This window comes from Ammodytes marinus (genome assembly GCF_949987685.1).
Source record: "Ammodytes marinus genome assembly, chromosome: 17".
NCBI classification, from domain to species: Eukaryota; Metazoa; Chordata; class Actinopteri; order Uranoscopiformes; family Ammodytidae; genus Ammodytes; species Ammodytes marinus.
This window is the reverse complement of record NC_137221.1, coordinates 16,047,876-16,074,002: the sequence shown is the minus strand read 5'-3', so window position 1 is coordinate 16,074,002 and position 26,127 is coordinate 16,047,876. Positions and strand designations below refer to the sequence as shown.

The 26,127-nt window shown below is 43.5% G+C and overlaps 1 protein-coding gene across 1 annotated transcript in view; it reads right to left on the bottom strand.

Annotated features, from left to right (window-relative positions):
* The window catches only part of csmd2 (CUB and Sushi multiple domains 2), a gene marked incomplete at both ends in the record, with an annotated part of 232,602 nt that extends 209,643 nt beyond the window's left edge, over positions 1-22,959 (bottom strand). The window contains 2 exons of the mRNA XM_080045422.1: positions 3,586-3,802; positions 22,782-22,959. Of these exons, the coding sequence (XP_079901548.1) occupies positions 3,586-3,802; positions 22,782-22,959 (395 nt within the window). The remainder of the gene's footprint in view (positions 1-3,585; positions 3,803-22,781) is intronic.
* Positions 22,960-26,127: the final 3,168 nt, after the last annotated feature.

The following is a 26,127-nucleotide window of genomic DNA, read 5'->3' as shown; positions in this document are numbered from 1 at the left end:
GCGGTAGCACAGTGTTTCATTTAAAGGTCAAGTTTAGCCACGGGAAGTCAATGATTGTACTACGGATACTTCTTTGACTGGACATTTTACTGCGTTATTCAAATGAAATCAGCTATTGCGAACGCTAATCATTTTGAAAAGAAATGTGAAAGAGAATTTGAAAGGTTAAATTGAGGAAATTTCCCCCATTCCATACCAGTGATCTGGCTTGTGCAATTCATGCATACTTTACCACTTTACTGACCATTTCTCCAACGATGCCACAATTATTTCTATTAATTTCCACCCTTCAGTCAGCTACTAAGTTCTGTAATATTTAAGTGTGTTGTACTTTGCAGAAAATACATGTTGGTAATCCATCACAGGAACAGTTTAATTTTTCCGAGGTCGCACTTTGTGTGGTAATGCATTTGGACCACTTTTGAAAGTGTCCATTCAGCTGATGCATTCGAGCATAGCTCTTCATTCCTGAGGTAAGGGTCAGATGCTGAAGAGCATCACACAGCCAATAGCTGTGTTGTTGTAAACTGTTGTTTGAGCAGATATGGTTTCAGCAATGTAACTCACAGAGAAACTCCAAATTCAAATTCTGGAATTTCCATAAAAGAGATGCAATATTCTTGGTGTTTTGATATTGTTGACGTAACTTTGTAAAGAGCCTGATTAGCTGCTCCAGTCTTTATATGTCCTAAATCCTGAACCCTATTAAAAACATATTTTTCTATTAATACAAAATTGTTAACTATTGCTTGCAGTTAATGCAAAAAAAACTGTGGAATGGTCCTTTCCTAATAAGTGGCCGTTTGTCTGGATGATCAGTTTAAGTGTATTAGGTTTAATGTCTCGTCCAGGCCTAAAGTGTGTGTCAGGAAATGGTCAACATTTAGCCATTAGAAACCTTTTCTGGACATATGTATGTAAAAAAAAATTAAAATCATGTAAACACGTCAATGGTGTTTGCATGTATTCTTTATGATTTTGCAAATAGGTGGATAGGATGTTTGAACTGCTTGAGTCGGTCTTCACCTTGAAGTCAGTTTGGCTGCAGATCCACTTCCCCTCCCTGTGTGAAGTAATTGATAGCTTCCACAACACTGAGGGCACAAGATGCACTTAACCACTTAATCAGTACACCATCTCTGGAAAAGGAATGCTCCGCTTAATTAACAGCTATCAAATATCGACAGCAGCCTGTGCTTGCAGTTTGAGGCATATATCACTGCTGTAGGCCATACACCTTTTTTTCCATTTTAAACAATTGGAAACTTCCATCGGATTTTATCTCCGACTCCCAGGTGTCAGTTGGGGATCAGCAGTTTTAATGAAGTGCTGCAGCAGTGGACTGACTCATATACTGTATGCTTTTGCTAAGGAGTGACGGTGACTCATAAAGCAACTGCTGCCGGAACGAGAAGCCTACACACACAAACACACAAAATCAAAACACATACACAACGAGGTATGCGTAACTTAAGGGAGATAAGAACGTAGTATATGGATTTTCCCGATACAAACAATTATCTTGGCTTTTGCTTTGACATCAGTGAATGGAGATGAATGGGTGAATAAACAAATCAAAAGGAATGTGAAAATGAACACAGAGCGAGGCCAAACATTCATTTTTGATGATCACTTGAGATTAAAGGGAATATTCCAAACTCTACAACCTTACGGCGTGACATACTTGAAAGCCCGAGCAAATTCAGGAAAAATGCAATATGCGGCACACAAAATGGAGAACAGGCAGAGGAGACGAGGACGTGATGGGTGGTAGAGGGAGAAATTGGAGGAAGAGGAGCAAGAGAGATGGAAAGAAAATTCCTTTTGACGCAAGCGGGAGATGATAGCGAAGGGAGGGCGGAAATATCAGACGTGCATCTGTGCTTGTATGTGAAAATGTGTGTGTGTGAGGTGGGTGTTTGGGGTCGAGTAGCCTACATATGCATTCATGTCCTGTCAGACTGCTGTTGATTTGCGAGAGCTGCTTCCAGCCCTATTCCCAGCCCTTTCCAAGCTCGCTCACAAGATAAAGCTTGAAGTCTCACTTTTACAAAACGGCCTCCTTTGAAAAGAAAGGAACTGTGCTCAAAGACAACACAAGCCGAATCTAAAGGAGATCAGCGCTCCCCCCTCACAAAACTCTTGAACACCCCTACGGCTTCTCCGTCTCTCTCTCATTTGTTCTGTATTTTTCTCTTTTTTCACCCCCTCCCTTCCCTCTTTCCTTTCCTTTATTTTCTCTTTCGTTTTTCTAAAATTTCATTTTCTTTCCCCTGACTTATTTTCAAAGCCCTTGTAACAGAGAGAGTGGAACGCTTTTCTCCACATCCCGCTGGAGCATCAATATACAGCAGAGCCCAAAGGTCCAAACAGGAGAGAAAGGCTGAGGAGAACAATCCATAATGGATTTTTTTTCTCTCTCTCTCTCTCTTTCATTCCCTGATGCAGCGGAGGCACCGCTGGCACAGAATGAGAGACGCAGGGAGGAGGGGAGAGAGACGGAGAGACTTGGACGAAGGAGAAATGGAGAAATAGAAAAAATATATTTCTCTCATGTGTCTCCCTGGAGGGCTTCCATAACATATATGCTTTAAACTATTGGTGAGGTCACGTTCATAGCAGAAGAAAGTGACGGGATTCAGGAGCAACTGGTGTATAGCTTCAATCGATCAGACGCAGAAATTGTCACTGATTAAGTTAGCCTGTATGTGAGGGAGGGACTGCCAAGAGGTCTGACAGATATCAGGGCCGCAAGCAATATTATTCCCCCTATTTGCATAGATGCATCAGTGCACAGCAGCTCTGCGGCTGTATGGTATAAACGCAGCTAATGCAAATAGAGGCTCCGCTCTCGAGATGGCAATTCAGCCAAAAACAATATTTATTTCTAGAAACCAAGGACGGTTGAAAATGTGTAAAGTTAGTGAGCATGAAACACTGTAAACCAGAGAGCCAATATTTCAGTTTGTGATATTCAGGCAGCCGTCTGTGAGGCTGATAAATCGACAGTTGTACTGGATGATGAGACTGTTGATTCAGACATTGTTTGTTTGAGTCTTCACACCCAAGTGAGCTTCATTTGGTTTCTGCTAGTACAGCGCTAAGGCACAAAATGTGCCCAGTGAATAACGTATGCTGCTGTCATAGTGTTCACAGAGTCTGTCTTTTTATTAGACACCAAAAGGATCTGCTCAAACGACATCTGACTGCATCACTGATTACAGTCTTGATTAGAGTTTGGCCTTCTTTCAACACACGAACACCTTGAAGTCCAAGTTACTCCATAAAGGACATTCCCAGGTTTAATACAAATGAGTTCCCTTCAATGGTTTTCCCCATGGTTTTTATTGGTTACTATAATTGGTTACTTGCTACAGTGATTAATAATCTGTTATCTATCGTCTCACCATTGCCATTAAAACAGACTGCATCCTTCGACTAATTTGCTGTCAAGTTGGAACAATCGTTCAAATGTCAAATTTGCTTTACCGTAGGTAACATGACAGCATCGAACAGAATATAGATACTGTATACAGTATACCTGTATACACACACACAGAACACAGGTAGGTTGTTGTTTCTTACCTTGTCCGCAGGTTCCCTGGGCTGGGTGGCCCATCATATACAGACAAGAGGTCAAAGTCCTCTTCTAGGGCGAAACCTTGAAACACCAGCTGTATCCGGTTGTGCTCCGCCGCCACAATGACCCATGTACAGTTGGCATAGTTAGGATAACCGTAAGGGTAGCCGGGGCTCTCTATCGTCCCATTGGGACTGTGTAGTGTGTAACTGCAGTTCTGAGCTGCGAAGAGAAAAGAATAAATAGGAAATTATTAAAAGGGTGAAAAATAGAACAGTGTAGACATTAAAAGGTTATAATAATAAAAGACTGTCATTTACATCCAGGATACATATACACACACACACACACACAAATGTACAACCCACAGTCAAACAGTTTGGACCAGCTGCTGAAACATCCATTATCACCTACAGTGTGACGCCTAAGCCATTAGTGTAACCGTGCTAAATGCTCAGCCTCCCCCAGCTTTCTCCACCTCTACCACCTCCATCATCGCACACTTGTTCACTCACTGGCCCTTTCACCACATTAGTAATAGGTTCCCATGTTAATACATGACATAGCTGGAGGAGAGAACGTGAAGGGAGAGGAGAGAGACACACTCGAGTGCAACATTCATTGTTCCCCATCTTGCATTTTTTGTCGGCAGCCACTCATACTGCCTTCAAACTCAAACTGTAATTGCTTGTGTTGCCATCTATCAGTGCTTAGATAGGCTGGTGCAGAGGTGTGGAGATGTGTGGAGTGTGAGCCAATAGGGAGTGCGTTTAGAATCTTCGACTGATCAGAAGACAGCCTCGACTTTTAATCAATGTTTGGGATTTAATCGATTGTGTGTGGCTCTGCATGTGGTGACTTTGTGTTGATGTATGGATATCACCCTCAGTTGATTTTAGACATATTTAGGTGGTGATAGATATCCCCCATCCCCCAATACAAAAAACACAATAAAGTAATGTCAAAGATCATTTTGATCGGTCACTTTGTCTTTTTTGAGTGACGAGGAAAAATGTTGAATAGGTTGGACAATCACACACCACACATAGCCATATGTGTTGTAGCTTTTGAACTAGGACAGCAGGGACGCAACGTGTTCAGAATTAATTTTCCCTTCGTACGAGAAACCGAACACAAGTGAAGTTATGTTAACTGAAAAGGAGGTTGCACTAAATGAGAGTGTCATGAAGGAATACATGCCATTTATACAAATGAGTTGTGTTTTCCCTGTGTTCGCTTCAGCCACAGACCTGAATCATAATGCGGCCCCGTGATTTAAATGTAATTAGGAGAATATAATTGGAGGACATCTGTTATCCGCATTACCCACATTATTCAACAACACAAACAATGCAACACACGCTGTCGATAGGATTTTTTTATTTGCATCCGTGTACGTAAATGCCTGAAATAAATAAATGCATCAAACTGAGCTATATTACCTGAGCGCATTAAAACAGGCCATAAAAAAGCAACATCTCTAAATTAACACGCTGCAGCTCAAAATATTCAAAATGGAGGGCTGTTTTTTTTTATTTTATAAATCCCTCCAGAAGGGGATTGTGTGTCCTTTATTGAATGCTTGTGGAAAAAGCATGCTCTCCAATGGTAAGAATGATCCTAATTTGAAACATTTATCCACATTTTTGACTGAAATGTGCCTCCTTGTGTCTGAAACACCAGCAGGGATTTACATGTATAAGACAGCAAGCGTGAAGGCAAAACAACGGGAAAGAAAAAAAAAACTGGGACAATTGATATTCCTCTGTCTTATTTACCTCAGAAAAATAAATGAATACAAACAGATTTCCAGAGAGAAAAAGGGGAGAGAAAAAATGTAAAACAGCACATTGACATGGATAATCCCTGGTTAGCCAGACGAGTGAACCCTGCATTTGTATAAGATTTCAGCAGGGAAAGAGCCACATGAATTCCGAGAAGCCACTGGAAAAACAGTAGCTGACGCGCACACACGCACACACACACACACACACACACACACACACACACACACACACACACACACACACACACACACACACACACACATACAAACAAGACCAATAATAGATTTATTTCCACGTAACACATCATGTTTTTTCTTTTTCTTTTCGGAAGGTAAAAGGGGAGATAGTGTCAGGAGGTAAAGATGCACACTGTCTGGATGTCGTCAGCAGCAGCAGCAGCAGCATCAGCAGCAGGAGGAGGATAATGGCATCTCTAGTCACAATATATATCCATCATGCTATCACTTTTGACTCCTCTGGGTCTGTCTAACCGAAAGAAAACATCAGGTTCCTTTCTCAGCTATCACTTTTCAGGGCTTCACAGTCGCTCAAACTCTTCCAAAAGATGCTAATGTGAACGACCGCCTGAACTCTTGCCATTTGAATACACTTTACGCAGGTATATAATGCTGCACACTTGATAGCTCAGCTCTTTTGTTTGCCTTGGAGCTCTGCAAGTTGTTTAAGGGAATTCTTCAGAAAAAAAACTGTGCAATAAATAATGATATACTGTACAGAGTAATGGGAATCTAAAGCATCTAAATGTGTAATCCTGTTTTGCCTTCCTTAAGTCTCCACTTCTCATCTTTAACCAGCAACGAGATAGAGAGAGATAGTAGAGCAAGGCAAGAGCTATACCTCCATCTGATTTTTCATTACTGCCTTTTAATAGGCCCAGCAAGTGAGCATCTACGCTCCCAATTACCATCCGGTCAATACTAATATCCAGGTAAAACCCTCCAAATCCACCTCTCCTACCTGATTTTCATACACACGGCCTGGTCAATAATCCCCTCATCATCTCCTTCATTACAAAGGCTTCCTCTCTCAGACAAATGCCAATCAATGGCTGATTCAAAGGCATGCTGGCACAGCTTGACATAGGGGTCAGAGTGGAACCTTGAACCTATTGCACATATAGGCAGTGAGTAAGGATGTGTGAACTATAGACCGAATTACACAAACCATACCAGGGACTTTAAGGTGACTCAGCTGTTACCTATCAGGATCCAATCGAAATGCAAGAAAACAGAAATAGGTCTGTGAAACTCAAGGCTCATCAGACAAATCGTAAACGTTAAAAAAATCAATACGTTAGGAGCGCAATATGGCCCACTTTAGTAACAGCAACCCCCCCCCCCCTCCATAAAACACTTCAAAAAGCTTCAAAAAGAGACACCAATGGGATTTTGCAAATAGATTCAAGTGTTTCATATCATCTCAGTGCATTAGTGTTATTAGGAAATACACCGATATAGCTGTACATTTTTGATATATGACAGGTGATCAACCATGCAGAGAAAACGGGCCCTGTGTTTCATGGCGTACAATTAGGGAAAGCGAAAAATAAAAAATCATGACATAGAGTAAGGTCTGCTGAGCCTGCTGCCAAAGCTCCACCAGAATGCTGTTTGGGAGTGTGAGCACCTGTGCCAAGTGACCGGCTCTCTAATCGATAATGACGCACACAATCTGGGATAGAAGAATAACAGTATACTGTAGTGCGTTTAAGAGAGGTGCTTGCTTTCTCGCCTGCAGCCAGAAACATTTTAGCCTTGCTGAAAAATGCGTTGTCAGAAACAAACTGGACAAAAAAAGGGGCATTTAAAGTTCAGAGAGAGGGGAATGCGCTTTGGGGAGTATTTGGGACCGATTAACAGCATCATCAAGTTTGATTTTCACATAGAGGCCCTTTTTTTTGGTTTTGCTGCACTGTTTATTAATGCTGATTCATATTCTCCCTGGATCTTTGCACAACTACGCACAAAATAGTTGATCACCATGAGATACTGTACAAGTGAGGTTGAGGTTAACTGAGCTACTGTAAGTCTCTCTCTTCTCTGGAAACCCAGAGCCTTTGATTAAGTGCATTCTGCACTCCGGGCTTGATTGAATAATTCAAGCCTTGCCCAGGGTGCATTATGAAATTAGCTGCTGGGAGCTGGTGACCTACTGTAAAGCCCCTCAATGTAAATCTACAGGTAAGAGCCCGTCCTGCTGTTGACCCCTTTGACACACCGTAAAGACCCCCATAAACAGACTGCTGGCCATGCTGTTTTAGCCCTGGCTGGACCACCGGCAAAGTAGTAGGTCATGTTTATCTTAAGTTGTGTAAGTCTAGGTGCACCACTATGAATTACCCATATAGGCAACTACGCTGGTTCAGCAATAAGGAAAATTGCTAGCTTGTTCCAGTAGTAATAGGTGGAGTCAGTGATTCTAGAGAATGCTTGTTGTCAAAATAACTTTTAGTCAAGATCAGTGAATAGCACCTTGTGATTAGCTACCTGTTCGTTATGTGTGTGCGCTGAAAATTCCTTTAAACAGGCATGCTGCTAGCTAGATGGACACCCTTTGTTTACATATCCTTTGTTTATATACCAGTTAACAGAGCCTAGGGTGTGTATAAACAACCGATTTTGTTCAGTGCACACGCCATATGGACAGGTAGAGGATCATGATGAAATATTGACTTATTTTGAAAAAAAATATATTTTGAAAACAAGCGTACTCCAAAATCGCTGACTCCACCTTTAATGCATTTCATCAATGTATTAACATGGGAACCTATTTCTGACATGTCTATGGGAACTGCTTGCATTGGCTTGTACTGTAATGTTAACTATGTGCTTGATTTGTGTGGATGTTCAACAGATAGGTTTGTGCACTGCTTAGCACACTGTGCCACTGGCAGCGTCCACTTAAGTTGGCATCAACCACATCCGGAGCGCATGTTGCCAAATGGGTGTACAGGGAGAGGTTTGACCTTGCTGGGGGCAACACTCCAGGTTCTACAGTACCTGTGTGTGTGTGTGTGTGTGTGTGTGTGTGTGTGTGTGTGTGTGTGTGTGTGTGTGTGTGTGTGTGTGTGTGGTTGTGTGGTTGTGTGTGGGAGCTATTGTTTGTTTTGCCAGGGCACTTGTTTAGTAGCGGGTGTACGGAGCTGCGGCAGTGCGCTGTGACAGTTTGATGAATGGACGGTCACTGAGCTGTGCTCCGGCAGGACAGCAACCCCTCAGAGTCGAGCGAGGAGACGGAGAGAGAGAGACCAAAAGGAGAGTGAGAGGGAGAGAGATAGAGAGAGGGCAAGGGGGCAGACAGACACAAAGCAGACTGAATGAATGTATGGACATTTGAGAAAATAGATTTTGGAAGACATGATGTCAGGAACAATAGAAGCAAAAAGTGAGATGAGGGACAAACAAGGGGGAATAAAAAATAGCAGCAGAAAGGAGGGGGAAGGGGGCGCGGCTGCGGTGAAAGTGTGCTAGACAGAACTTGTCAGAAGGTCACTGAGAGGAAGAGCAACGGCCAATGGGAGTAAATGAGTTGGAAAGAGGAGGAAGAGACTGTACAGTCGGGGGAAGTGATTGTTTTGAGTGTCCTGCATCTCTGTGCCCTTCTGTGCTGAGGTCAGAGATAGCCAGTGTGACATTCTCAGCAAGATAGTGCTTCATCTGCATTGTTAGTGACTCCTATAGGGATCTATTTTGAGGGATGCTTCAGTGAGTGTGTGTGTGTGTGTGTTTTCGTGTGCATGTGTACTTTGTTTATGTGGGTACAAATGTCTGCATAGGGAGGTATCAGTTATCTGCACATGCATGAGTCTAATCCCTATACCCTGGGTGTAACAGCGTGTCACATATGTGCATGTCACTCCTCCGCTTAAATGCAATTACACAGAAATTTCAATCACTGTGAACTTAATCCCAACACAATATCATAAAGACACAAACATTACTTATGACACAGTAATGTGAAGCAGCTCTATATCCCCTTCCGCCTCTATCCGATCCCCTCATCTAATATTCAAGTATGCCTTCCTGACACAAGACAAGAGACCATGCTGTTCTTGCGGTCAATACCAGAAGGGCCTTAGGCCTTATGTTGCGCATGGTGAATACAACTGAAGGACACTTATTGTTGGATGTTGATCAAAACGTTCTGTGGAATTCATCAACATTTCCTAGCATGGCACGGCGTGCCTCTGACATTTTCAAGCAGTGTAAGGCAGCAGCTTGGAAACGCCCAAGAAATGATTGAAATGACAAATCAAAGCAACAGAAAATGACCATGGAATGGTTCCAATCCTAGACTAAAAAAAACCTCAGTCACAAAACCATGCGCCAGCATCACCCATTAAATTGAGATAGGACAATAATCCCAAGTATCACATATAGCTAAAAGACAGTGTTCAGCTATTTCCTTACTCTCAAGAGAAACCGTAAAGCCTCCATACAGTAAGTCTATCAGGAGCTGTATGCATATAAAATGAGCATCTCAGTGGAGCAAAGATGGAATAATGTTCAACCAAATAAGTGTGTCCCTCGTGGGTTTATGGAGAAACAAAGCTATCCCCTATCACATATAACCTATCCCATGAGTTAACTTTAAACACCCAAATGTTTTGTGTGTGTGTGCGTGCGTGTGCCAGTAACTGCCTCCCTGGTGGGACGATAAACCCTTCCGCCCCATAGATCCTCTCAGCATCACTATTTGTCTCTTGACGTGTCAGCGCATATGCACACCTTGACCGCATCATATCCGAATTAACCTCTAGATGGCCGCTATTAAAATGGAAATGGGTGAGCTCAGCGATCCCACTCGCCTCCATACATTAGGCTAATGGCCGGGCCAGGGAGACACCGTCTGCCATTATAGACAAGCCAAATGCACTGGAAGGCACTTGTGATAGGCTTGCTCCTACTTAGCCCTCCCCCTCCCAGGTTTGTTTCCACTGGGCTGAATGGCAAATGTTGTTTCCCTAAAAGGGCAGAAAAATTGAGCTTTCATTTCCATAATGGTACACATTCGAAGCTTGGAATGGCATCCAACTGCATGAATGTGTGAAGCAAAATAATGATGTGTGTACATACAGAGAGGACACTCAAGCAAACACATCCTATGTGAATGCATTTGCCAACATACACTTTAAAGTTGAATTCTAGAAACATTTGTTGATACAATGTTTACAACGCCAGTTGTGACATCTACATCTCAGGATCTGGCCTTTCTTTCAAGCATCTGTTGACGCCTATGGCAAAGCATAGTTAGTATACACACTTGCACACACACAGAAACACATTGTCACAGCAACATAGCTGGAGGGTGTCATTTGTGGGATGACTAAATAAACAACACCCACGTGCAATGTAACCAAAGATTAAAGCATCGAAGGACACGGCTGTATGCAAACACGAAGACGAGGCGTGCATGCAGAAATGCACACTTGCATGAGCGCATGCACAGGTTGCGGACCGTTATCATGGCTGGCAAAGGGGGCACAATGGGGCATGTGTTCTCTCAGACAGAGAGGATGAGAAGGGGGGAGCCTGGCAGTTCCTTCCAGCTGGGTCATATTTAACCAGCAGCATTATCACGCCAGCCAAAAGGACCTGCAACCAAGCAACCCACCCAAAAGAAACAACCACACACTCTCGGCCCATCCCAAAACTACACAAGCATTTACTGAGTTCAAACAGCAATACAAAAGAGAGTTGTTTGTGTATTCTTCATCCTTTTCTTTACCTCAATACCTCCTATTCTCATAAATACATTTCAATAGCCCCTTAGTAAGTTGGAGTTCCTCAGCAGCCCACGCACTAAGGCTTCAAGCTGATCAATAGAAAATAGCCCATTCAGAGTCAAAGGCATGTTACGGTTGATGTTCTTGCCTTTCAGATAGACCCCTGTCTTTGTGGGGGAGTGATAGAAATGGGCCACCCACACAAAATGCTGGGAGAAAAGTGTGTGTGTTTGTGAGTTTATATGCGTCGGCGTGCGCATATATTTGTATCTGTGACAGAGCTACTGCACTTGGAATGCCAAGTTCAAGTAGAGTCAAGTGTATTTATATAGCCTATGATATCACAAGGTGCAATCTGCCTCGGGGGCTACATTTTTGACATACTTGTACTTCCCTTGAGTATTTCAATTGATTATAACTATATCTTTATACTCATTTACATTTACTGCATTTCAGAGATGTATATATTGTACTTTTTACTCCACTACTTTTACTCAACACTTTCTACTGTAGGTATATGCCTATATGATACTGCACAATACTTCTAATCAAGCCAGTAGTATTCAAAGGATCTAAAATTGGCTCAATATTAAAATAACCCATCAAAAGAATCTTACAAGCAATCATTAGTGATTTTAAGATATTTTTATATATATATATATTTTTTCTGCTACACATGATAATCCAAATTGGGCAGCTGCGTTTGTCACAACACGGCTCATTAAAGGCATTTTAATGTTTTGAAAATAACTAATTGCCATTGCTTTTGCTATGTTCTTAAAATAACCCTTTGGTGTGTCTGCATTGACCAAGGGTCTGAAAAACACTGGGACTGCCATGAGTTAGCAAATGCTGAAATGTTATTAGCTGCAAAAAATTTGAAATTGCCTATACAGCTGACAAGTCATCCACTGAATGCATGTGGCTTCAAATAATACAGTCTCTGCTTATATTGTTGGAACCTGCCACTGTTGTTTTGCCTGAGCCTTAATTCCTTTCTTGCAACATTCATTCATTTGCTTTTACGTGGAATAGCAGATGGGCTGGTTGTCAAAGGCTTTCATTTTGCCATTTCTATTTGTAGTGCTTTTAGTCAAAAGTCAAGTCTTTTAACGCTTTTCTTTTTTTATAGGACTTTGCTGGTAGATCTCACGTGTGTCTGCTAAGTGAGTGTGGCCTTCCTTTCCCCGCACAGTGGTGGGAAATACACATTCACCTCCCTTTAATCTGCTGTGTGCAGTGCCATCTGATCTCAGGAGGTCATGTACCCTCCGTGGGGATTTTAATTATTTTATTGAAGTAATGTTTTTTTTTTTGTTTTGTTTTCATTCTTTATAAGCTTCCGCTTGGTTACATATTGATGAGCAGAAGATGAATAGTTCAAAGAGCCTCGTTCACAGCTCCCATCTCAAAAGCAGTATGTTGTTCCCATGACAACAAGAAAAAAAGCGGAACACATGAAGACAAATCCCTTTCCTCAATTATTTATTATTGTGCGAATCCGCTTGAACACTTAATCTCACGCACACAGACACCAGCCCACAGGCCAAGCACGTTCAGTACATGTAACTGCACCCACTCTCACGGCACACACATCCATTCCTCACATTATTTCAGCGTGCTCTTCAACTCTCCGTTGTTCCTAACGCAAAAATAAAAGAACAATTATGTGTGGTGCTAATGTGCGAAACAGTGAAAATCGGTTATCACCTCTTTTTCATTCTGCTCACATCTTATGACAATGGGGCTGTTTGAGTTATGCCCATGCTAAAGAGCCAATCTCAGTTACACCCTGCAGCATTTGCACTTAGATTACACCGGAAAATCTGCGAAAAGTACACTTTCTGGACTCAACCAATCAATAGCACTAACAGGAGGAACTGTTGGGGGTTGGGGTAGTGCACTTATGGATGTGTTAAATGTGTGAGATGATGTTTCTGGATGAGCATGTGGAACCATGAGTGTGTTAGTGAATGGGCCTCCATGGACATGGATCCTGTCTGAGCGGCGTATATTAAAACCAAAGAGAGCCAAAAGGTCAGGTCATGACTGTCCCACCAGGACTATTCCATCTATCACCAGGGGAGGGATGATCAATCAGCCTCACTTCAACTCACTCTAGGCACCTTTCAACTCCGACTGCCCCCTCTCCCCCCCCCCCCCCCCCAGGAAGGCCCAAGTGTCAGCTGAAGACCACAATCATAATTTATGGGCATCACTCTCAAATGGATGTGAATTCATTTAGAGTGAAAGAAGATATAGCGTGTGCGTGTTGCATTTCCACACTAGGGACAGCAATATTATTACAATGTCTTTCTATATAGCCCAAAAGCACAAATCACAAAATTGCCCAAAATTCACAAAGTGCATGCACCATCTTTAGACACTTGGTTCGGATGGACAATCAGGATAATCAAAATAATAGATTTAATAAGGAACATTTCCAATGTGGCAATGTAGGTGTAGATTAATGGTAAATGTTGTTGTTTGTTATTATCCTATTTTGGCAGTGTGTTTGTGACAACCTTAGTCCATAAGACCATACAGTTAACAACTTTCTTTTTCCAATCTATTCCAGGCACAATACAATCTACTTTGCACAATAATTCAGTTGTGCAGGACCGTGTCCCTGAATATCATCAATAGCCTAGCCAGCTTTGTAAACGTAGGTCCAAATGTATTCAAAGATTTTCCAAAAACTGATTTTTCTTGACTGCCGGACAGTTGTTATTACAGTATGTAAAATAGCATTTCCCAACATAGGACCTGACTCAATAGATATGACTTCTGTCAGTTATAGGTTCCCTTTGGAGTCCTCCTGTAAACAAGCAAAAGTGATGTTTACTTTCAGTGCTTGAGTGCCATACTGGGCAAAGGCATTGGGTGTACCCTTGAGGTCTAACAAATGTGATGAAGACATTTCCAAGCTCATAAAACATTTTCTAAGCGAATTCTTTTCTTTCAAAGTTGTATACCTGAGTTGTTCACATCCATATTTAATTGCATTCTCCTTCTTCCTTTGTTGTGTATGTTGGGGTGAATTAGCAGTTCTGCAAATAAGTGGAACAGTGTTACCCCACTTGCTGGAATGTGTATGTCCTCCTCACCCATGTACACACTCAATGAGCATCCTTGTTCTCCTTGTCTGTGTAGTATCAGTATGGTATTTATGTGGACCATTTCTGCCGTATAGATGTCACAGGATGCTTTCCACTCATTATGAATTTATTATCTCGGTGACGGCATAGCATGTAACATGAGCTGGCAGACTACGCAGCACAGTTACATTAAACTGGTTTGGACATCGGACTCTCTAAAGGTGGATTAATTCCCAGCTAGTCTCGCAAAGCCAGACCAAACTACAGCAAGTAGTAGGGTCTGGAAGCACTCTGTTTAGAGCCGTCTATTCGGGTGGGGAAACCGGGGAAACTGGGCTAGCCTGTTTGTATTTGTTTAAACCAATCACAATCATCTAGGGCGGGGCTAACCCCGGGAAGCAGCAGCGGTGTCCTGCAAAATAGTGCCGGGGGGGGACTTATTTTGATGGAACGTCTTTACGTCCAGAGACTGTCAGAGAAATGGCTAAACCCGCAAACGCCACACAAAAACTATTAAAGACAAAAGGAATATACATAGTGTGTTGCTTTCTAACCAGCATGTCAAGACACCATACACTTTAGCCCCCGAGGAGCTCACGGGATAACTTAACCGGAGTTAACTAGCCACCCACGTAGTGTTATCTCTGGTAACATTATCATCGGCGGTTGAGAGGACGGCTACGGCGGTCGAGTAGAATTTTTAGCATTCGAGAACTTATGTCACCACCTCCTATCGCTGTAGTCAGAGCCGTAGTCCGTCTGTTTACAGGCAGAACAGGGTTTTGACGTTGTGAGCGCTACACCAACTGCAGCAAGTAGCCGTAAGAGTTGCTAGGTGATAGTGGAAGCCGTTGGAATCTTTCCCCGTCGCTAAAACACCGCTGCATAGTCCCTAATTCACCAAAGAAAGGGAACGGCGGATCTTAATCTAGCTGGTTATAAGGTCCGGTGCTCAATTCAAACCCCCACGCTTCATTTTCCAGAGTTTATGAGGGTATTTCTGCCCGGGGGTAGTTGTACAATGAAGTTGGACAGCTAGGCTAAGCTAGGATGCATCCCGGACCGCCGCCGCCAATATTATTATCCCGAAGTATCGCCACACTTTATATCTGTCTACAGTAATGTGACTTCTCACACCCTGTGTGTGTGTGTGTGTGTGTGTGTGAGAGAGAGCGCTGCACATAAGCACACGGGTTGACTGAGCGAATTGTTTCCGAATTTGAGGGGGATCACAATAGGGGAAAGCCAGCAACCGGGGGCTGCGTAGCTTTTCGACGCAAGCGAATAGACGCTGGCGGAAGTGGTCATGCCAGACTAATTCCCAGCAGACACGCCTTAGAAGGATTTGAGATAGAAACACTCTAGCCTAGCAACATTATGGGTACAAACAACCTGCAGTGAGACAACCTCTTAAATTGTTAGACATTTCGGGGGGAGTCAGTTGAGAGCTGATAGGAAGGGTTTTTTTTTTATCCTTAAACAAAGCCAGGCTAACTGATACCAGTTTCCTGTCTTTATGCCAAGCTAAGCTAGCCAGATGTTAGCTGCAGTACTGGATTGACAGTATGCCTTAAATTTTAGACAGTGGTTACCAATCCTCTCAGCTAAATCTAAGAAAGCATGGAAAGTATGTTTCCTAAAATTTCAAATGTCTTTAACTTTTAATAAAGAAAAACACAATGGCCACTATTCACAAAAAGAAGTCTGGACAACACTTGTAGAAATGTTTTGAAATGGGGCCGCCCTTAGCTCAGTTGGTAGGGCGTCCCCCCCACGGGGCCGGGCCCGGGCCCAGCAGCAGATTCGGGTCCGTTTCCTGCCCGCGGTCGTTCTCTGCATGTCACTCCCCTCTCTGCCCAATTTCACCTCTGTCTCTCTGCACTGTCAATAAAGCATACAAAAATGCCCAAAACATATCTATAAAAAAATAAAAAATATTGTTTTAAATTTTTTTTTAAATGTAATCAAACTTTACATCTTTGCTATGAAAGACATACTGCACATGTAAAATAAAGCAAATGTGCTTTAGATTCTGAACTATAAATGGTCCTTTCTCGAGTATAGGAATTCATGTCAAACATACACACTGCCACTGTCCACACAATTGCTCTGCCTCTTTCCTAGAAAAAGGAAACCACTGACAGATTGCCTATACGTTCAATAGAGAGAGAAGCTGTACCGCAAAGGAGAAGAAGAAAAAAAGGAAAAAAGACAGGGGAAAGATACCTCCTGCTCTGGACCTAATCTTCAATCTCCGGGATCACTGATATCTGATAAGAACAGTGTAAATCACGGGTGCTAAAGAAACCCCTGCCTGAGCTTTGTGTCTGCTACACCAGACGGATGTGGACATCTACATCTGTCTATCACTTTGAGGGGATTTACAGTAGCATGGAGCAAATTCTCACGTCTGATGGGAAAAATGATGAAAATCTGAATCAAGATTGAGATTTCTCTGCTATGGCTTTACAACCATACAACATGGCTCAGGGAGATGTAAGCTCTAGGCCCTGGGGTTTGACATTTTTTATTTATTTATTTCCACCTGTTGTAGTCCAAGGGAAAGATTGACTGAGCTCTGTACGTTTTTCTTTATCCATGACATGTCTTGCCTCGCAGCAGTTGTGTGTAGGACATGCAGTTGTTGCACATACCGTATTCATATCTGATGAGATATGCCCATCACAACCAGGCTGTTCTACTGCCATCTTCTACTGGGAAAAAGTTGGTAAAATACTGAAATACAAAATCACTTTCCTCTACCATAATAACCCCTCCGACCTCCAATGCTAAAGGCAGAACACTGTAGTTTAGCAGAGGAGCTCACAGGAGTGTGCTGTGAATGTGAGGCATAAGCATTGCCAGGAATGATGCAAGAGAGAGCCAGATACTGGATAAATGCTGCAGCCAAAATATACATGTATTCATTGAAACGCTGTTCTCAGGGACACGCTGAGAGTCGTAATTTTGAACTCAAACTTGAATGAAAGCAAACTATTTTACCGTAGCAATGCCATCAAACTCAAATACCATTTTTTGAAGGGTTTAATAGAGGGAATGGCGATTGAATTGTGCGTAAAATTAATTGGAAGTCCATCATCATCTCATTGAGTGCCACTTTAATCAAGATATTCAGCTGAAGTGCATCTGGGTTTAAGTTCATGAGGTCTAATGGTCCAGTCTGTGTGTGCGTGTGTGTGTGTGAGTGTGTGTGTGTGTGTGTGTGCCAATGCTGCCAATGCTGGGGCTGTGCATGCTGGGGAATGGCTTTAGGGAATTTTTTTAAACATTTTTCTTCATGAGAGTGTGCATGAATTAGCAAGTGAGCGTGTGTGTGAGTCACCGTGTGGCTGTTATTGCTGTGACGAAGCACAGTGACAGAGCCGCGGCCATCTGGAGACAGATGACAGTGTGAATCACCAGAGAGGAGGACTGAGGAAGAGAAAAAGGGGGTTGGCAGGTGGGTGAGGCAAAATATTTACAAGGGGGAAACATTTTGCATCATCCGAAAAATGCAGGGGGTTGCACACGCACACACACACACACACACACACACACACACACACACACACACACACACACACACACACACACACACACACACACACACACACACACACACACACACACACACACACACAACCTGTCTCTCAGCACCCCCCCCCCCACCCCTCTCTTTCAGAGCTTGCTAATGACCTGCTTGTCAACACATAGACTAATCATCCTGGAGTGAATGGGGGTGGCACCCTCACACACTCATCCAAACACACCAACATGTACGGGCCCCACAAGCTTTACTTACACACTGTTAGTTATTGAAATAGGAGTCTGCTTGATGCCTGATAAGAAAATGAGCCCCTGTAAATAGATAATTTAGTAAAGAGGGGGGGAAATCACGCGGCACACAAAAGCCACAGAAACATAGGGCCACGGATTATCGCTCAGCTGGTGGAAGATTATCACCTCCTTACACCACAACATTCGCCTCTCCCCTCCGCAGTATATTCTAGTCTGGCTGCTTTTCTTTGCTTTTCTTTACCCATTTCCACCTTTTCACTCGACAGCCACGGCCCAATATTGTTTACCCAAGCAGAGGGGAACGCAACAATAGAAAAACTGCGAAAAAACAACTAACTTCTGCATTCCAGGCAATTCTCCCTTTTGGAGTGTGCGAGCTAATGTGGTACTGTTTCTCTGCTCCCCACCACTCCACTCCATCCTTTGTTGCTCACCGGTGAATGTGGAGAGCAGATGGGGAGATGGGAAACAAACAGAGCGTGCAGGTATGGTGGAGGACTGGATAGTATAGCAGGCAGACAGGTGGGAGGAGAGGTGTTCATGATGGAAGCACATATGGGATATATAAGGCACGCCACACACACACACACACACACACACACACACACACACACACACACACACACACACACACACACACACACACACACACACACACACACACACACACACACACACACACACACACACACACACACACACACACACACACACACACACAAGTTAAGTTAAGTTAACTTGTGTTGATTGGACTTGCAGGAACTCAATACACCTTGTTTTTTCCCCCCACATGTGATCACCAGAGCAACAGACTCCAGTTAATCTACCACTAGTATGTATCTCAGGCAGTAGCTTCCACAGATGAATGTGGAATGTAGCCATAGGAAACTTACTTCTAGGGCTGCAACTGCAATCTGCCAATGATTGAAACTGCTAGAAGAAAAATGGGATTTGTGACATTTCAAACCAGAGGTTGACATCTTTGAAAGCTTTTGGCCAACCAATGCTCCAAAGCGTTCCATTTAATTAATCTTCTGTCAGTCCAGTAATCAGTTCAATAAAATAATGTAAGACTATAGCCTTCAGCCATAGAATTTTTCTCAGACAATCTAAAATGTTGAACAATAAGTAACCACAAAACGTGTGGTGGCTGGTATTACATGTACAGTGCCCATCATTTCTACCATTGTGTCCTTGAGCAAGGCACTTAACCCCAAAGCCGCTCCAGGGGCACTGTACTGCGGCTGACCCCGCACTCTGACCCCCTCCGAAGTGTGGTAACTTGAGAAAGGATGTGCGAAAAGACGAATTTCAATGTGCCTCGTGTACATTGACTTATACATATAACTTAACCTAACCTAAGTATAACACAACCAGTAGAAACTTGTCATATGATCTTGTTAAATGGGGGGTGTCCAATTGAGGATTCAAAATCACGAAAACATTGGAGAGATCCCAGCTTATTGAGCCAGCTAGCTCACTGAAGAGAGGCTGTTGGCCGGGGGAGCTGTCCGCGGTGCTGAAACATCATCTGAGCATCGAATTCATCCGAGCCATTTCGCTGTCCAGGGTGCTGAAAATGTCAGCATCTCCATGGGTCACCGGGAAACATTTTCAATGTTTTTTTTCCCGATATAATAAGGTTATACGGGCACCCCTGATGTATAGATGTGAGGAAATGTCTACTGAAACTAAAAAGATTCATATCTTAGTTTATCCTGACGTCCAAAGGAGCCGTGAGACTATTCATGACTAAATCATCTACAGCAGCGTTTGCAAATAGGTGTTTCCACTTAAGATGGCCTCAATTATAAAGGTCCGTGGCCTTTGGAACGAAAATGTTCAACTTTGAGTTTGTTATTTTTTTAGGCATTAGAAAAAAAAAATTCAAAAAAGATTTAATAACAATGTTTCTTCTCCCTGTAGGCCTATGGAAATCAGGGCCCGCGCACTTCTTGCTCCCTTAACTTCTGCGCGCGCGCGCACGCACACACAACCACTTTCGCCCCTTCTCGTGACTGGGCGAATATGAGCAAATGTCTTACTACATAATAAAAAAAGATAAAAAGGAAAAGGGGCATCGAGCCCTGAAGCCCTCAAAACATTACTGGAAGTTGCATCATAGGCACACAACGATGGAGCCTTCTTTTATATAAAAGGAGAGCTTGACTGAGAGGCGGAGAGGAAGACGGGAGGAGGGTGATCTAATCTGTAAAATGGACACGCTGAGCGACCGTCTCATCATGCGCCATGCTGACGAATGATCTGTATAACACCGGCCGGGCTGGAGTGGAGTGGAGAGCAAGAGACGCGCGTCATCCTCAATCTGCCTTCTACTACACCATTCCCTACCCCGGCTTTTGCATCCTCCCTTCCAATGCGTTTAAATGAATGACAGGGTTGATTACCGCTTATCGACCGGCTGGGTCCACTGGGATTTGCTTGTTTTTGAACCCAATGGAGAGATGGAGCGCACAGGGCTGCTCTTTTCCAATAGCTATTTGTCAAAAATCCTTTCACACGTCTCTATCCCTATCTTTGTATGGGCAAGCCCGTGGGAACGATAGTAGGGGCTGAAACTTGAATAAAGTAAGTGACAAAATGAACAGTTCAAAAGCACTTTCAAACATCTGAGACATATCTGGTGATGATTAAGGATATTCCATTTGGCCAGCAACATGCAACGTCACAGGTGTCATCAGTATCTGTTGGCCATGAATTGGCAAGTTGCTGCGTTTGCTTTGATGGAGTGGGTGCGTGGGAAGAGAAAAAAATGCCACGAACCCAAGATCCCTCGCTCTCTCTATCCCTCTCTCTCTCTCAGCTCCGCCTCTCAGCAGAGCGTGAGGCTCTGGTGCCGCTCAATGGGAGGATGGGGCAATTGCTGGTGGCTGCATGTACCGAGGGGAAGTGCGAGCCAGACCACCTCGACAGACGCCGGCGTGTGATATTCCATTATATTCCCACACATTTATAGACACCGTTTGAAGCAAAAATAGTGGTCTAGATGGATAGCCTTTTGCCCGCTCCTTCGTAAATATGTGCAATAAGTTACAGTCGGTTTACAAGCTCCAAAAGTAGACTCAAAAAGGCGAGAGAGTGGGCCATAAAAAAGCTCCACGAACGCTTATAAAAAAAGCAGAAGCCTCCCACGAGTAGACTATAGCCGCGGTGAGATTTACACAGCGGGGTGATCGTGAGAAATGTGTCAGTATCATGAGCAGAGGGTGTGATAAACCGATAACTCGCCAAAAAAACTGCCGGGTGGTTGATGACACAAGTTTGACCAGAAGTGGGTGACAAGTGGGAGTTATGTTAGTGTTCAGGCTTCAGCTGAAACCACACTGATACAGTATGAGACAACGCTGACCCACTGTGCCTTATTGGCGAGGCTGGAAAATGTGCCCAGTTTCCACTCAACTCGTGGGTTATGTGCTGCTCTGCGGTCCAACCAAAAGGTATGAGTGGGCGAACACAAGAGCCATGACTCACTGTCAAATTCATATTGTTTGGGCCGTGGCAGTATATTCTTGGCTTTTGCTAAAAATAGGGCCCATTCTGTTGTGTTGGAGCTAAGACAGTGATAAAACGCTTTGGCTCTCTTTACCAAAAGGACTTGTGTTCGGGATGGCAGGAATCATTGCGGCTCTTCTCTGAAAAGCCTGGCCTCTGTGCTAGGATAAAATGCCACGACATGTTCCTGACAAATGTCTACGAAAAGAAAAGAAAAGAAAAGAAAAGAAAAGAAAAGAAAAAGGGGTAAAATATCATGGCTGAGTGACTCTCCCCCTCATAAGCACATTGGGTTGCGAAGAAGTGGAAGTAAATTAATAGTCGTGATAATCTGTTGAATGCCCAGCTCCAGTTGCAAGATTTCCATTTACAATTAATCAAGAACTGAAAACCCAGAGTAAGTTAATTACGCCTACCCCCCTACTTGCGCGTGCGCGTGCACACACACACACACACACACACACACACACACACACACACACACACACAGAAGGAAAGAGAGAGAGAGAGAGAGAGAGAGAGACAGACAGAGAGAGAGAGAGAGACAGACAGACAGATATGAAGACAAAATGTTGTTAACCAACGTTCCCCTGGGGCAGACGGAGAACCTTATGAGCTGGGGAAACTGAGAGGGGACAGTCGTAAAGACAACACACACACACACACACACACACACACATGCACGCACGCAAGTACACACACACACACACACACACACACACACACACACACACACACACACACACCCTATTGGATTCTGGAACAGCGTCATGATCAGTACCACCTCAACTGATTTCCTCCAGCACATTGCACATTAACAATTCTCTTTATCCCTTAACATTAACATTCACCCAAAATGTTTGTTTACACATCAATACATCCCATTTCATCCACCTATCTCCTACAATAAAGAAAAAAAAAACAGTCATTTTAATAAATCGAATCAACAGTCAGCTGTATAGACACAAGCTCAGATGCAGTTCCAGCGAATCCGCCGCCACCAGAAGAATAGCCATCCGAACCAGCCACCTCTCTATTAATAACTTTGGGTGCTGGAACAAACAGCGACATCACAGAAAGGTTGATCCTATGAGTGAGCCTTTTGGGGATGAGTGTGCGTTGCTGATGCTGATTTGCATTCAGTCAGAGAAGATGTGGGGAGGGTGGGCGGCGGTGGAGTGTGGAGTTGAGTGGGGGTAAGCCTGCTGCATTTTAGCATGTATCCAACTGTACAGAGCGGGTATAGGGGTACGACTTACCCTTTACTGAGGCGGCCAGTAGCCCCATATATAAGAACAGCACCCGGCTCCAATGGTGCGCCTGCACTCCTGACTTCATTAGCGCAAAAATCCGTATTCCTTCCCCTTTCCTGCATGCGCATTCCGCTCTCCTCGCAAGTCCAGTTGCTGCTGCGTCCCGGTTAGAAGCGGCGGTCATGGCAGGGTTTAGGTGTCTTCTTCTACGTCTCTCTCCTTTGGTCTTACAGGCACGATAGTTTCTCAGATGGTCAGAAAAGAAGGGAGATTCACTCGGTGTTGGCGGTGCTGAGAAAAATCCCAATGCATGGAGGAGGTTCGGATCTCGCAGCTGGGCTGAACCATGTCATGCGGCCACCGAGGGGTTCAGAGAGTCTCTGTATGTGAGAGGATAGATTTCACACCTAAAGCAAGGGGGAAGGAAAGGAGGGAAGGCAGACCAAAGGGAGAGAGAGGGGAACGTGATTCAAGTGGTCACTGATCTACCGCTGGAAAAAAATAAATCACGAAAATCCCTCGTCCGCTCCACATGCAATTGATAGCCTATGACCAGACACACACTCACGGACGGACGAAAAAGCAAGGAGATCCCCTCCCTCGGGTTGTCCCGCAGCACTTCTTGTTTGCCCTTCGCTTCGATTGATCCCCCGTTAATAACAACATTTGCGGTGTCGATAATCCACGTTTAAAGTCGTCATTATAGAGCGAGATTCGAAACGGGAACACTGCGAATGATGGAAAGAGGGAGAGCGAAAGCCACAGCAAGAGGAGGTTATCCCGGATCCAAGAAATAAATCGCCTCGTTTCTAGAAGTTAGGCCAGTCAGTGATCTCACAGAGAGAGAAAAAAGAGGCAGTGTGCGTGGATGTATTCCCAGTATATCGCAGCGAGCACTTGTCCACAGCAGCGTCGACTCACTCGGGTCTGTGCGACGCCAAGATACACACTGCAGACCTGCTCCTTCCCTGCGCGTCCCTCTCTCATTCTCTCTCTCTCTCTCGCTCTCTCTCTGCCTCCCTCGTTCTCCCACTCTCAGAACCCTCTCCAGGCATATCATTAAGCCTACCGAATAGATAATAGATGGCCTACCTAACTTGCTCCATCCACAAGTGATTAAGATAAACTCATTGGGTGAGAAAGGTCAATTATCGACTTTTTAAGCCATGAACATGTCTTTCTCTATATTCAATCGATATTAGGCTACCTCTAGTATTAATACTTCTTGCAATTTTAATAGGTAGTAATAATGATGATAGCAATTGTGTAATGATGATAATATATGAAACATAAAATCAACCCTGTTCGGATTTGTTATGGTTAAGATTTAGGGGCCAACCACGAGGCCATTCTCTCCATCCATTAAGACCCAAAGATCGGTTTGGCCCGGCAATTTAACATAGACGTCCACTGCCTGCTCAGTGAACGTGAAATTGATGCTTAACAGGCCGGAACCCTCGCCAGTAAATTTGAATGTCATTTCCACTTTTTGCATATGACCGGTGTAATTAGTTATCCGCAATGCGCCTCGCGTGGAAAACTGTCGGTCGGGATAATGAAATGCAAGTTGGCCTTCAACCCTACACATAGCCTACAGTAGGCTATATGATGGAGAAGATGATAAATTGTCTTCCATTGAATAAAAACTCGCATGTCCCTTATGATCAGTTTGTTCTGGGACACACCACCCATTTGTTTTGCCCAGGAAATATATTCCTCTTCTCAAACACATTTTTTTCTAATGTAGCCTAATAATCATAAAAAAAAGTCCAGTTAGTTTCAAGTTTGTGTGGTCGTGTAGTTCAACTGAACAGGTTTGCATTGTATACACATAGGCCCAGGACTACTCGTAGGCTACTACTCATTTATTCACTATCATTAGAAATCAATTAGGCTAAATACACCATCAAACAGGATTTGAATCATTATTTGTAACAAACAACATGCTCCCAACTTTTTATTGGCCTACATACAGCCATGCACTCTAATCTACCAGTTGGATGATCATTCTCGAATTTCAACCGCGGTTGCTATGGCAGCCTGCCTCGTTTCCTCTCAAAAAAAGAGAAAAGAAAAATAAACAATTGAACCCTGTTGCAAGACGGACTAAAAAGCCCTCGCGAGTGGAGAAAATGATGCTCGCAGCAGATCCTCGGTTGTCACTGACCCCGAAATACTTCGTGTGTGCGTTTGCCCCTTTTCCGCGCTCCACCTGGATCCACCCGCACGCGCCCAACGACAACTTTGACCGTGTGTGCAAAAACATCTGGAGGAGAGTGAAGGAGGCAGAGGAGGGGCTCGCCAGAGGTCAGAGTTCAGCGCAGAGACCGCACAAAGGAGACTGCAGCGCGCCTCCAGGCTTCAAACCAAGTCACCGGTAAGGCTGAGAGAGGCAGGGGAACCACTATAGGCCTCCACAGCCTATTATATCTTATAGGCCACCGCAGTCCCAATAAATTAAATTACCGTATTGCTAGTAATATGTCAATGCAAGTCTATAAAAGTAACTTCACAGGCCTATGTAAATGTCATTTGTGTCCCTATGTTTCCACTGAAAATGAATAATCCAATGATTATGGACGGTTTTATTAAACGTCAAATTATTGTATTTTACAGTAATGCCTTATATATCAGGTATAATTATAAATAATAATAGTACATTTTAGGGTTTCAAGGTTGTACATTTTTTTTATCCTTTTATTGTATAGCAATGCAGTAAGACATGTTGGTAACCCAATTATAAGGTCTCATTCTTTCTCACTTTTAAACAAGCCATTCTGTCTGCAGTTACTCTTGGTACGTGGTAGTGTGTTTCTCATTCATGCACATTATTAATAATACATGTTTCTCTACAATGAATGGATTGTGTTCCATTGTAGGGTTTGAAGTGAAGTTTTGGACCTGAAGCTGCCTACAGTGTCACTTCATAATTCACCGCATTATTTGCCACCAAATAGGATAGGCCTGTGGTATGATTAATTAACAAAGGCCTATTTCTAACCTACTGTAGATCTCAACTTGACAGTGTAGATCAGGTTACGCTGCTGTGTGGTCATAGAGCCACTGTATAATGTTAATGTACACACACCATATGCTCACCGGCCCCCCTGGAGCTTCCATGACGTCTCTCTATCGGGGCTGGACATTCGACAGCCTGGTGGTGACTATAGAGTAGCCTTATTAAAAAGTCATGGTGCCAAGCGGCAGCCACGCCACACATTGACTCATGCACTCTGAGAGGCAAAATGAGGCAAAAAGGTGCTACTAATAGTCCAGTCAAATGTAGGGATGAGATTATGGTGACTCATACATGGTCTATGTTTTTAAATGCTTTGGCAATATTGATTTATTA